This window comes from Scomber japonicus, chromosome 12, assembly GCF_027409825.1.
Source record: "Scomber japonicus isolate fScoJap1 chromosome 12, fScoJap1.pri, whole genome shotgun sequence".
In the NCBI taxonomy this organism is placed as follows: domain Eukaryota; kingdom Metazoa; phylum Chordata; class Actinopteri; order Scombriformes; family Scombridae; genus Scomber; species Scomber japonicus.
In genome coordinates this window covers 12,065,190-12,078,725 of record NC_070589.1, presented here as the reverse complement: position 1 = coordinate 12,078,725, position 13,536 = coordinate 12,065,190, and the positions used below count along the sequence as shown (strand labels likewise).

Sequence of the window (13,536 nt, the reverse complement as noted above, 5' to 3'; positions counted from 1 at the left end):
GCAGGTGCTGCTACTAGCTTGTCTCTGCTGCTTAAAAATGTAGCCACCACATAATGTAAGTATTATTTATTAATGCCGTACTGCGGCAGCGATAAACTGCTGTGTCACTGTTGCTCCACCCTTATGAGGAACTGTTAAGAAAGTCCTGAAGTACCAAGTCAAGGGAAGATGGAGGCGTAGGAGACTTTTGCACGTCTTCATATTATTTTCTGCCCAGCTGTCGCACCAGCTCCACCGTGCTGACTGCCAGCCAACTCTTTGAATCACTGAATCGAGGACGTGTCTTTGAGCTCTTTCCAAAATCAATTAATCTCTTCCTGGCCTTCCTCTCTCCCTCCTCTTCTCCCTCCCTCACCTTCCTCCCCTCTGTTTCCTGAATCTCGTCACCTCTCTCTCGTTCTCTTACACTCCCAATCTGTCTGCTGTATCCGTCTATCAATATTTATCTGTCAAGGTTATGTCTCTTCACATGAAGTGTGCTAACAATGAAGTGCACTTACATCGATGTATCTCCCCGTGGAATAAAATGCTCTTTCTCAAATGCTGTCTGGTGTCATGGTATATCCAGTGCATTTACTATTTGCTTAAATGTGTCCATGGGTGATTCAAACTGAAATATATCGAAATGATGAATGAAGCAGCACCAGTCCCTGGGCTGACCTTTTCAAAGCATTTTCCTTGTTAGTATTTATAACTGGTTGAGAAAATGGGATGTGAGCACACAGAAGGTCTTTTGTGAGGCACTCTATTATCATTACAGATACAGCAGCTGTGGTCGTTGCACAGGGTCACCACCCATTAAAGCTTACTGTGTGTGCAGACAGCAGCAGCTTGATGTAATGTTGCAGATAAGCTTGAAAATATGAAGAATAGCAGCAGTTACCCACCCACCTACCTCCAGCCACAACACCCTGCAGCTCTGCTAGTGCAGCTGCTGACACAGATAGTGGGCGGCTTCCAGGAGCTGGTTTTTACTCTGCATGACTATAATAGTGTCACTCTGCTGACCTTCTCATGAATCTTAGTATTTTTAATTGTAATCAGGTAAAATTCACTGAGAAAACATTGTTTCAATGTACATGCTGTGTTATGGTTATCCCTTCATTTGGTCTAATGACTGCGGAGATCATCTGACATTTGTTTTAGCACCACAGTTTAATGTAATTGATTATTAGTTTTGAATAACAATGCCCTGAGTTCAGATTCATATGGGCTGAAAATGTATATACAATATGATAACAATCAAAGTGATAACAATGTCAAATAAAGCAAATAATGAGCAGACTGGCAATGGGGATATACAGCAACAATAAAATGACTATAAGAGAAATATCTAAACATCTACAAGATGAATAAGCAAAACATTTTGTACAGATATTCATGGTTCCCAAAGGAAGAATCCTACTGATATTGTTGATTCATTGACTTTTCCAACGCTGCCACCATAAAATGGACATTTTGTGGTTTTGAGTGAAATTTCTTGACAGTTATTGGATGGATTACTATTAAATTTGATGGGTATCTTCTGTTTTTGTCCAATAATTTGGTTTATGACCGAATAGCTACTTACTGTACAAAACTAATGACTTTACCATCAGCTTTGGCTTTACTTTGTTTTTAGTATAGCATGCTTACAAATTAACACGTGACAAACATTAACAGCTTTTAATTAGCATTAATGGCATATTAGAATTACCATGATGACTAGTTTTCCACTTGTAAATAGTGTTCACGTCAACCTCCAAGTCATAAAGGCCTTAACATGGTCATCTTTCCCATCCCTCTGACATGGTGTGTGTTTTTTTATTGTGAGCATATTAACATGCTGACGTCAACATTAGCCTCACTGTAAGCCACTAGCACGGCACTGTATACATCCATTACATCCATTTTAATTACTCATTATTCCAGTTAAATTTACCACTTGTGTGATGATTCATGTGCTCCAGCTGATGTGGAAAGGCCTGTGAGCCACTGAGCCACCACTTGCTGTCTCTGTGTGTCTGTACGTCATGTCGTATCCATGAGAACCTGCAGCATTTATGATGATTCATGAATCTTTCAATCTCTTTCTGAGCAACAGTTGATATTCTGCAACCCTATCGTGATCCATTTTAACAGAGACAGTCGCACATCATGATCATTTCTTAGAAAATCACTCATTAAAGAAATAGTTTGACATTCGGAGAAGATGCTCATTATCTTTCTTGCCAGGAGTTAATGTGAAGATTCACAACACTCATGACTGTATGCTGAATGAAGCTACAGCCAGCAGGCCGGTTGTCTTAGTTCAGCACAGATTAGATTAGATTCAAAGGGGGAAAACTAGCCTACTCTGGCCCAGTGTACCAAAATTCACCTAAGAGCATCTCTAAATCTCACTAACATTCCTCACAGGCGCTGGTGGGCATATTTTTTTACTTTTAGACAGAGCCAGGCTAGCTGTGTCCTCTCTTTCCAGTCTTTATGCTAGGAAACTGTAAGCAACCCAGCTGTAGTGCCATTTTATCTGCGAGTGGGATTAATTCTCTCAACTCTCGGCAAGAAACCCAGTGAGCATACTTTCCAAATGGCTCTGTAATTGGTTATTACAGTGGTTTTGAAAACCCTTTTAAGCGTTGCAACTGAAGAAATGAATAACGGTAATGTGGCTGAAAAAAAATGTTTGGATTTAAATACATAGTTCAGTAGAAGTATTAACATGACACAATTCTCAGGAAGTCCCCTTATTTTTCTTTCTCTCTTTTCAGTATCTTTCAGCTGGAAAATTTGAACAGACTTTGGTTTCTCAGATAACATCTTTAAGGAAGCTTTTCATGGACTGTGTGTTGCTGCAGCAGCATTTTTGAAACGACTGTGAATAAAAAACAGAACGAGTGTGTGTGTGTGTGTGTGTGTGTGTGTGTGTGTGTGTGTGTGTGTGTGTGTGTGTGTGTGTGTCTGCATTGTGCATTGTGCATTGTGTGTACATTGTGTGTATTTTTCTCAAATCTACATTTCCTAAAAGAAGTTAGAAGAGTTGTCAGAAGTCAGAAGACTCCTGAGCATAAACTGCAGTACATTTTGTGGGTTGTCCATGCTTCTAAACCATTCTGAATCATATATTGATTTATGACAATCAAAACAAGCTTCTGCCTCCTTCTGCTATGACTACAGTGTCCATTTTACTTTGAATCTCTGCTCTGACTCATTTTGTTTGCATCCTGTGATAGTTCCTTCTTCTGTAAAGCATCACGTCTCGTCCAGTAATTAGCAGGTTCTCCTCTGCAGGAAAATGAACTCTGCTCTGTTTTTGTCAGTAGCTCTTAGTGGAAGCTGCCAGATACTGCTACTCTCAGCTGCCTCCGTGGGCCATAATTGAAACCATTTGTGGATCAGGTGGAATTCTGGGATTTTGGCCTCCCCTCAAAATCCCAAAGCGTGTTATTTTCTGTTTCTTTACTCCAGCCAGAAAGACTGTTTCATCAGCCTTCGTTTCCTCTCCCTCTCCCTCTCCCTCTCTCTCTCTCTCTCTCTCTCTCTCTCTCTGCTCTCTCTCTCCCTCTCTCTCTTTTCCATTCCCAGAAAGTTCCTCCGAGGAAGAGGTCAGCGACTTGCAATGCTGAATTCATCAGCTCAAACTAGATGAGGAATATTCACTGAGACAGATGGTTTCATAATAAGGAAAGAAAAACTTGCCAAAGTAAGTCTAATTCATATTTTTCTCATATGAGACTATTAACCCCAATGTCCACGTTGACTTTTAACGTCTGTTTCAGCTTGCCTCTTTATAGCTCATGCGAGGAAACACATGATACTGGTTAAAAATAAGCCTACGCACAAGAAGCAGACGTATCTACTATACAAGAAGGGTGCATTTCTTTTTTGTATCATTTAATCAGGTACCAGTGAATTTACATTAAAGTAGTAATTAATACCAGAAGGGTCAGTGATCATCACGTCAGCTCTCTCTCAGAAGTGGATATTGTAGTGAAAGATGAATTACAGAGTTCATAAATATAAATTCAGTGTATAATAATGATCTTTTATTTCATATGATGTGGATTTCAAACAGAGCACTATTAATACAACTACATTCAACACGTCACACTGCCACAGAATGACTTTATCCCCCACAGTTTTGGTGAATGCACCACATGGATAATGTTAAAGATCGAGTGTATACCAGCATGTGTTGAGGTCTCACTGGCTTTTATGAGGAATATAAAATGAGAGCTCATACTGCAAGTACTGAGGCAGGAGAGAGCAGGACTGGAAACAGATTTGTCTATACACAAGGAGGACTCTGTGTGCGTTTAACGCCAGGGTTTGGGAGATGTTTAACTCTGTATAACAATTTGTTACATCCTACTATCACTTTAATTCATACTCATCTGACATTTACCCATAATTGTTGTTGACATGGATTATGGAAACTTTAAAAAAAAGTCTTAGTTTGGATTTTTTTTTTTTGCTTATTACAGCAAACCTAACAACTAACATCACACACTGATACCCAACCTTCTGGAAACATATAGGTGTGCAGCTGCTTGAGAAGCAACAAAGGTCATGGAGGTTCAACAGATCACACACCATCTTGTCTTTATGCTTCTGGCTGCTACTGTAAGATCTCAAGTCAACCCAGGTAGGTTACATTTCTGCTTTTTAGCTGACACTGTTTCTCAGAGTAGGAAGGATTTCTTTATTTCTTGAACACTATAGTAGGATATGTTGCTTTTTGAGGGAGTTAAACCTCAAACATTTTCAAACCGCCAGTCCACCCTGCTGGCTGCACGTGCAAAATGAATGATAGAATGAGTTCAGTTTAGTTTAGAGTATGTGATTAAAGCATAAATGTATGAGCCAGCCCATGTGGGTATGTCATATGTTCACTTAAAATAACATTTTCATATTCCAGAGGGATAGGTATGTTGACAAGATGGAGAAGGAAAAGCAATTTTAGGTGGGTGGGCTTAAAATGCAAGAATGTAATGTGTGTGTGTGGTGAGTGCATGTGTGTGTACGTGCGTGTGTGTCTATGTGGTTTACCTAATGGTCAGACAGCAAATATCCTCTGAACAGGCAGACCTTTCACAAGCGGGGGGCATTCAGGGAAAAAAAAAAGGTTGAAAATTTGTAGGCGTAGTTGTAGGTGACACGCGCATACACACACACACACACACACACACACACACACACACATACACACACACAGTCAGTCATTTGACTTTCCCACTTTGAATATTTTTACAGTAAAAGGCTTATTTGTTCTGCTGCTCTCTCAAGTACATGTCAGGCTTTTCAGTGGGAAGGTGAATAAAACACAGATGTCCCTTAATTGCCAGGTAGAGATGGCACGAATAAACAGTGACACTCTGGTAGATGCAGAGGGCTGCCGTATGGCCACTGAATCATATTAACACTATAATCTAGCTTCTGTTGTTGTCAAACTTTTTTTGTGCACCCGAACAACAGTTAATGCCCAGCAGATGCCAGTCCCTTAAAATTCAAGTTTCTCTCACGTGGCTGCTGTAGAAATTATGAAAAGGAATGAAAACCGGAGAGCAGGCAGTTTAGGGGTCTTTTCGTGTCTCATTTTGCTTAGACTGGCACCTACACAGTGATGCCTCTGTTTGGCTTTAGAGGCCTTGCAGGGCTGCAGGAAGGGGACTGGGGGGAAGGGACACACCCTGACCACTTAACACTTACCTCCTCTCATCCTGCAAATACATAAAAAGGATTTTAAAAAACTCATACAGCATGTGACAGGTCTCACACTTACATGTACAAACACATAAAAAGGCATATTCATAAAGTGAGAAGCATGTGTATCAGTGATGTTTCATGTGTTTGCAGAAATGTGTCGCTATCCTCTCGGTATGACCGGTGGGCAGATTCAGGATGAAGACATCTCTGCTTCCAGTCAGTGGTCTGAGTCAACTGCTGCAAAATTTGGAAGGCATGTCTGATTATTAATTTTCTTTTCCTTCATTTCAATTCATTACTTTGGAGAACATGCTCTAGTCTAAACCATACTATGTCCTTAGAGAACATCCAGGGTCTAGTTTATTAATCAGCAAATATTCTTTGACCTTGTTACTTCTTGACAGCACGGAGGATGTTTCCAACACAAATATTCCTGAGACAGAGTGGTGCAAACAGAATATGTTAACGTTTCCAGGAACTGGCTACATGTTGAATAATTACAATACTGTTTTACAAAATTTCTAGGGGGAGGACAGAGTAGTTGAAGATGCTACCATGCAAATATGAATTTATTAACATAGAAAAGATCATGCATAGTGGATAAGTTAACTCCTCTACCTTTGAAATTCTTGTCTTCTCTATCTCATTCCACCTCATTTTTGTCTCTCAAAAATATTCCTATTCTTGCTTGAAGATTTCCTTTCCATCTTCCTGAACTCTTTGCCCTTCTCTTGTATGTGTCATCTCGTATTCTTTTTCTACCTTCTCAGACTTGACTTTGACAACGGAGACGGGGATGGTGCCTGGTGTCCTGACATCATGTCAGAGCCTGATGGTCTCAAAGAATATCTCCAAGTGGACCTGCGGTCACTGCACTTCATCACACTGGTGGGCACCCAAGGTCGCCATGCCGACGGCATGGGTAATGAGTTTGCCCAGAGATATAGGATCAAGTACAGCCGCGACGGCAGCAACTGGGTGGGCTGGCATGACAGGAAGGGAAGACAGGTGAGCATGTGTGATTCTGTTCAGGCCTTAACATCATCATGACCAGATGTGCAGAGTAAACACCACCATGACAGCTGGGGAGCCACATTGAATCTGTGTATTTCAATTAGACAAGGGCACCCTAAGCATATCATTAACTCATTTTGTTTCTTTAATTAATGGTGACACAGGTATGATGGTGCCAGATATACCACTTTAACTTCAATTAGTCATCATGACATGAATTTGTCACAATCAGTTTAACAAAGTCAAAAGTGTTGAGATGGAAAAGACAACGTCTTATTTGCAACAGACAGCAGCATAGTTCATAGGCAATGATTTTAAATAGAGAAACACTAGCACTGACATGATATATAAAGTACCAGTTTGTATACAGAAATACCCAAATCAATTTTTGTGACAAAACCACCTTGATTCACAGCAGTAATTCTTTGTTCAGTGTTGATAGTTTATGCAGATGTGTTGCATAAGATCCAGCATTTTTAAGCTTGAAACAAGAGACAAAAACGTGAACATTTCTCAGCCTCTGCTGCATTGATTTGCTGCATTTTTTCTTTTTCTTTTTTATAATGCAATGTGCAATGTGCTGGAACACCATTTGAACATAATTTATATGTACAGTATGTAGTTGTAATTAGATTTTTATATCGTGACACATTTCATTCAAGAAAATCTACATTTCGTCATGTGCCTCTCTTCTGAAAGGTCATTGAGGGGAACAGGAATGCGTATGATGTGGTGCTGAAGGACCTGGAGCCTCCTATCATAGCTCGTTTCATCCGCTTTATGCCAGTGACGGACCACTCCATGTTTGTGTGTATGAGAGTGGAGCTCTACGGCTGTGAATGGCTGGGTTAGTCATGCGTTTCCATAACAAATGTCCTCCTTCAGTCAAACTACCAACATCAAGCAATTTTTAAAAATAATAATTACCAAAATGTGTGTATTTGATTTTTCTATCATGGTCATTGTTTATGACTTGACATGCTGAAAAATGTGTTATTTGTCATATCAACTATAATGTTTGACCTTTGACCTGGTCCTTTTAGATGGCCTGGTGTCTTACAGTATCCCAGATGGGCACCAAATGATCTACAGAGGCCTGGATGTCTACTTCAATGATTCTGTGTATGATGGAGCATCAGTTGAAAGGTCTCGATTTTACTGCTACTTATAGAAAGAACCTGCTTGTTTCCAGTATAGTGGGTGCACTTTTTCCTTGAGCTAAAATATCAGTCATAACTTTACAAATGCCAGCAATCCTGAGTTTACTTGACACACTTTTGTTTTCTATTTTCAGTTCTTCAGTCCATTCCTTTACAAAACTCACAAAGGGACTTGGCCAGCTGACAGATGGCACTTGGGGTCTGGATGATTTCCTCCACAGCCACATCTACGGCATGTGGCCAGGATATGACTTTGTGGGCTGGAGCAACAAAAGTATCCCCAAAGGTTACGTGGAGATGACCTTTGAGTTTGACCACGTCAGAAACTTCACTTCCATGAAGGTAAGAGGTCAGCGCAAGGAGGGAACAGCTTAATGGTGATAACGTGGAATGTTAAAATTGCTGAGGCAACACTACACTGAACTGTGCCATGCTGTGCAAGCATCCTTCATCTAGAGATGCTGCAAATTATACTAGAGCATAAACATTTTTAAGTGATGCAAAGTCTCCTTGTACTGTGAAAATTGCTTTCTCTGTATAATCAGTTTGTCAGTAGACAGGCCAAAGATACAAGACAATGTTTTTCAGCTACAGCAGCAAGACAAATTAGTATTTACTAGACCAGCTTCTGACTGCTCTCACTATTTGTAAGGTTTCTTCTTAGCTCTTTAATCATGCGTGCATGTATTTACATATCCCACATCCACCCTGGCAGGTTCACTGTAACAACATGTTTAGTCGAGGTGTGAGGATGTTCAGACAGGCCACCTGTTACTTCCGGTCAGAATCAGACTGGGAGTCAGACCCGGTGTCCTTCAGGCCTACTGTCGACCGTGTGAGCCAAAGTGCCCGTTTTGTCACTGTACCCCTTGGGGACCGCACAGCCAGCGCCATCAAGTGCCGTTTCCACTTCAGTGACCTTTGGATGCTTTTCAGTGAAGTGGCCTTCCAGTCAGGTAAAATGGGATCCTGTGTGGGTTCCATCTTCCATTTGTTGCATCGTTCTGAAACCATATTTTTCCCATTTTATTTTCCAGAAAAAGCTAGTGCCTCCTGTCTGACCTGACTGTATAGTAGATCCTTTATCTTTGTCTTTCCTCCTTTCTTTCTATCACTCATAGGTTCAGCAGTGTACAATACATCCCTGACTCCTCGTAAACATGGACACCCAACAAACATACTACCAGGTCAGCAGCTGAGCACCTTACATTTGAGTGTTTATTCAAATATTGAATGTAATTTCAAAGATATCAGGCACTGCAGAATAGGACTGGTAAGAGTGTATGGCCACTTGAATAAAATGTGGGGTTAGTATAATCTGCAGTCAATTATAAATATAACTTTATATTTAGAGAATCGTTAATTTATCATTTGCCTTAATTTGTCTTGAATTGGTGTAATAAATCTTACATCTACAATATGTGTGATGATTTATCTCAGTTGAAAAATGCAGGTAATATCACAGTTCAAAAAGGTGGCTTAGCTTCACATGTTGTCTGATTAAACAGTGCCCCCTGCTGATACAGTTCAATATTACTCATCATTAAAAAGTCAGGCTTTTCTTACTGTTCTACCAATGATCCATTAGGGACATTACACAATAAGAATGTAATTAATTTGGGGTGTGATAATAAATTGAGCAGTGATGTATTAAATCAAACACATCTTAATTCCCAACTCCCAATTCTTATCTCATCTTAATTAGGTGATGATCCTACTCACAAACTGGATGACAGCAATACCAGGATCCTGATTGGCTGCTTGGTGGCTATCATTGCCATTCTATCAGCTATCATAGTGATCATCCTGTGGCGTCAAGTTTGGCAGAAGATGCTTGAGAAGGTGCCAAGAGATTTCCCATTTGTGTTTGATGTCTTATAAACATGTACAATTATTTGATGTCTTTATTTTGTATCTGTCAATGTGCTTCTCTCTCTCACCCCCAACCCCAGCTGGTGGAGGCAGATGGCCTCCCACTTTGAGCCTGGTTCTGCCTGAGGTTTCTTCCCGTTAAAAGGGAGTTTTTCTTTGCCACTGTCACCAAGTGCTTGCTCATGTGGGAATGTTGGGTCTCTTTAAATTAAACTTGAAGAGTTTTGGTTACAAGTGGTTCAGACTCAATAATGGTGCTAATTCAACCATGTTCTTCTCAAAGAAAATTGATATCTAATTCAATAATTAACAGCAGATCTTGACTACCACACACTCACCTTCTTAGGCATCCCGGCGCTTGCTAGATGATGAACTCACAGCTCGCCTTGCAGTCCAGACCCAGGCCTTCTCCTTCCTCCACTCTTCTCTGTCCACCGAAAGCAGCTCCACCACCAACTCCACCTATGAGAGAATCTTCCCCCTTTGCTCCGACTACCAGGAGCCTTCACGCCTCATCCGGAAACTGCCCGAGTTTGCTCAGTCCACAGAACAGCTTGGTAAGACGACAGAAAGCATAATAAAGCAGTGAAGAGCATAGAGGTCTACTATGGCCGCTGCTGCTGCATGTGAGCATTTGTGTGTGTCTTCCACATCAGGACCTAGCACCTCCTGCAGAGCACTTGCGGCTGGTGGCTCAGACAGTGCCCCCCACTATGCAGAGGCAGACATCATCAGCCTGCAGGAGTCCTCTGACAGCAGCACCTACTCCATCACGGCTGTCAACATGAATCTCTTTGCCGGCACCGATTCATCCATGAGAGAATTCCCCAGAAACAAGCTCACCTTCAAGGAGAAACTGGGAGAGGGCCAGTTTGGAGAAGTACACTCAGTTTTACAGTTCTGATGTTTGTTAACACTGCCCTGAGATTTTAGAAGTATTCTTGGAAATGATTATCAGATTCATTTGACTGTTCTCTGCATTTCAACATTTCATTAATGTAACTTTTCTTAGTTCCAATTTTTAATGATTGAATGATACTGTAGATGTTGTTGTATGCTGAAGTGTGGAATGCAGCAACTATACAGTAAATGCTGGCAAATAGGCAACACTCAGCGGTATTAAACACAGCTAAACAGATGGGTTTAAGTGGTGCCAAGTGGATGATGGACTGACTAAGTGCTTTTTCAAACAGGTGCACTTGTGTGAAGCAGAGGGCATGCAGGACTTTTTGGATGAGGATTTGTCTATAGAGGGAAACAATGAGTCACCACTGCTGGTTGCTGTTAAAACACTGCGAGAAGATGCCAACAAGAATGCAAGGTAAAAGCTACTGGTAACTTCCTTTTGTTTGTCACTTTTAAAACATATTACACTCTCTTATTGTGTATATGACTCTCTCTCTCAAAAAGGCTATATATTCCTCATTATTTGCCATCAAACACGCAGAGTATCTACACATCTGTCTCCAGCTGCATGGTTCTGATTATTCAGTGAATTAAAGTTGTTTATCTCCGCTCTGCTGAAGGAATGACTTCCTGAAGGAGATCCGAATCATGTCTCGTCTGCGGGACCCCAACATCGTCCGTCTGCTGGCGGTGTGTGTGGACACAGACCCTCTGTGTATGATCACTGAGTACATGGAAAACGGAGACCTCAACCAGTTCCTCTGCAATCTCAGGCTAAAGGAGGCTGCCGATGAAGACAAGACAGGACAAGAGGAGAAACAGGATAAAAGTATGGTCAGGTAGGTTCAGCTTAATTGCAATGATATGAGGGGTATGATGCATACAATACATATTAACACATAATATATATTCTGTTTCTTTTGTTCTTTAGCTACAGTAAATTGATTGGCATGGCCGTGCAGATTGCATCAGGTATGAAGTACTTGTCCTCTCTCAACTTTGTCCATCGTGATCTGGCCACCCGTAACTGCTTGGTGGGTAAGAACTACACCATAAAGATTGCAGATTTTGGCATGAGTCGCAACCTGTACCGCGGGGACTACTACCGGATCCAGGGCCGAGCCGTCCTTCCCATTCGCTGGATGTCATGGGAAAGCATCCTACTGGTGAGTAATGTAAAGAAGGTTTATGTTGTCTGTTAGTAACACATTAGTCTGGCTGATGTAGAGGAACTGGCTGTGTACTGTTGTTACATTAGACTTTAATCAATTAAGGTTAATGAGTCAGGAGGAGCATGATAATCAGGCATTAAATCCCATGGTGCACGACCACAGGTGTCTGTACTTATTTGATCTCATTAGACCCCCTTCCAGGTTTAAGGGGAAGTGTCCAGACACTCCTTGATAGACTTTTTTTCACAGCATCATTTTGACATGAAAAGCACAGGTGCTCCCATTAACATCATTAACTGGGCACTCTGTAACAATTATGGCTTGAGACAGAGTTATTAAATTTGAATATAATAACAAATCTGTGTTACATAATGAATCTTATACTTGTAATTGGTGAAATTCAACATACATAAGGCAAGATTCTCTTAGTCGCTTGTTTTTTTCTGGTTGATGGATACTTAAAAAGTGTACATACATTGTGGTTTTATGTACAATTATTTCCTGTGTCCCCCAATTAACTAATTAGGTTGTTACTTATATTTTTTGATATTATCTGTATTTTGTTGTATGCCATACGGGTTGATTATTACTTTATTTATTATTTTGATTTATTTCATATAGTTTTTTACATTTTCATATTTTGCACCATGACATTTCGAATTGCACAAGAATGCACCTCTCCTGTTTAACTGCTGACTGTCTGTATCTTTATGTTGTTCAATTAAAATAAACACATTAATTAAAACATTAACTGTTCTAATTCAAGGGAAACTCCACTGTGAATGTGATGATTTCTTAAAACTAGGTAACCCATGTAGTAGAAATGTGCAATTAGTTTTGAAATTGGTGCCCTGTGACCAGAGAAAACTTAGTAAAAGGCTAAAGGTTCCCAATACGGCTTTTAAGAGCTATTTACTGCTCCAGTAAGTCAAGAGACTGTGTGACAATGAGTCACTATGCAACATTACCAGCACCCTGAAACTGAAGCAGCTAAATGGATTTCATCCTTCATTCATTTTATAATTTACACCTGTGCCTTCCCTGCGGTGACATGTCAAAATGTCTCCTGTGAAAAAGGTCTATTCAGGCAAACTACTTTTGGTAAATTAATATAGTCAACCTCACAGCTCCACCTGACACGTCTCTTATCTGATTTCCAGGGTAAATTCACCATGGCCAGTGATGTGTGGGCGTTTGGTGTTACTCTGTGGGAGATTCTGACTCTGTGTAAGAAGCAGCCGTACTCTCAGCTATCTGACGAGCAGGTCATTGAAAACACAGGCGAGTTCTTCAGGGACCAGGGCAAGCAGGTGAGCATCCAGCAGGTTTAGCCAATCCTAATAGGTATGGTCTCTTTATAGTGATGATACATACTATATCTTCTCTATGTCTGCATATCACAAAGCTTGATTTACAGGAAATGTTTCACGAATCTGCTTATTTTTAGCACTAACCCATTGGATAATTTTACCTCATATTCCCAGGTCTACCTGCCAAAGCCTCCCTGTTGTCCTGACAGAGTGTACAACGATCTGATGCTGAGCTGCTGGAGGAGAAACGCCAAGCAGAGGCCGAGCTTCCAGGAAATACATAGCCGGCTGATGGAGAGCATGGCGTAGTAGATGGGACGCATTATTTCACTCTGTCTTGCACTGTCACCTTTGCTCCTTTCAGTCAGGATTTACTCTGATTCAACCAATCAATGGTTTTCCATTTGTTTTATGCTT

General features: G+C 40.8%; 1 protein-coding gene across 1 annotated transcript; it reads left to right on the top strand.

Annotated features, from left to right (window-relative positions):
* The first annotated feature begins 4,523 nt into the window (after positions 1-4,523).
* Positions 4,524-13,428, top strand: LOC128368735 (discoidin domain-containing receptor 2-like). The gene is made up of 16 exons (XM_053329599.1): positions 4,524-4,624; positions 5,836-5,938; positions 6,456-6,693; positions 7,399-7,546; positions 7,743-7,845; positions 7,994-8,201; positions 8,575-8,815; positions 8,981-9,046; positions 9,565-9,701; positions 10,078-10,316; positions 10,395-10,611; positions 10,925-11,052; positions 11,258-11,476; positions 11,569-11,803; positions 12,970-13,119; positions 13,294-13,428. The coding sequence occupies exons 1-16, from the start codon at positions 4,549-4,551 to the stop codon at positions 13,426-13,428; spliced, it is 2,643 nt and encodes an 880-aa protein (XP_053185574.1). The 5' UTR covers positions 4,524-4,548.
* The last annotated feature ends 108 nt before the right edge of the window (positions 13,429-13,536 follow it).

Coding starts and splice junctions, on each gene's coding strand:
- LOC128368735 (XM_053329599.1), top strand. CDS start 4,549: ATGGAGGTTCAACAGATCACACACCATCTTGTCTTTATGCTTCTGGCT. Junction 11,053..11,257: donor GATGCCAACAAGAATGCAAG/GTAAAAGCTACT, acceptor GCTCTGCTGAAG/GAATGACTTCCTGAAGGAGA. Junction 11,477..11,568: donor CAGGATAAAAGTATGGTCAG/GTAGGTTCAGCT, acceptor TTTGTTCTTTAG/CTACAGTAAATTGATTGGCA.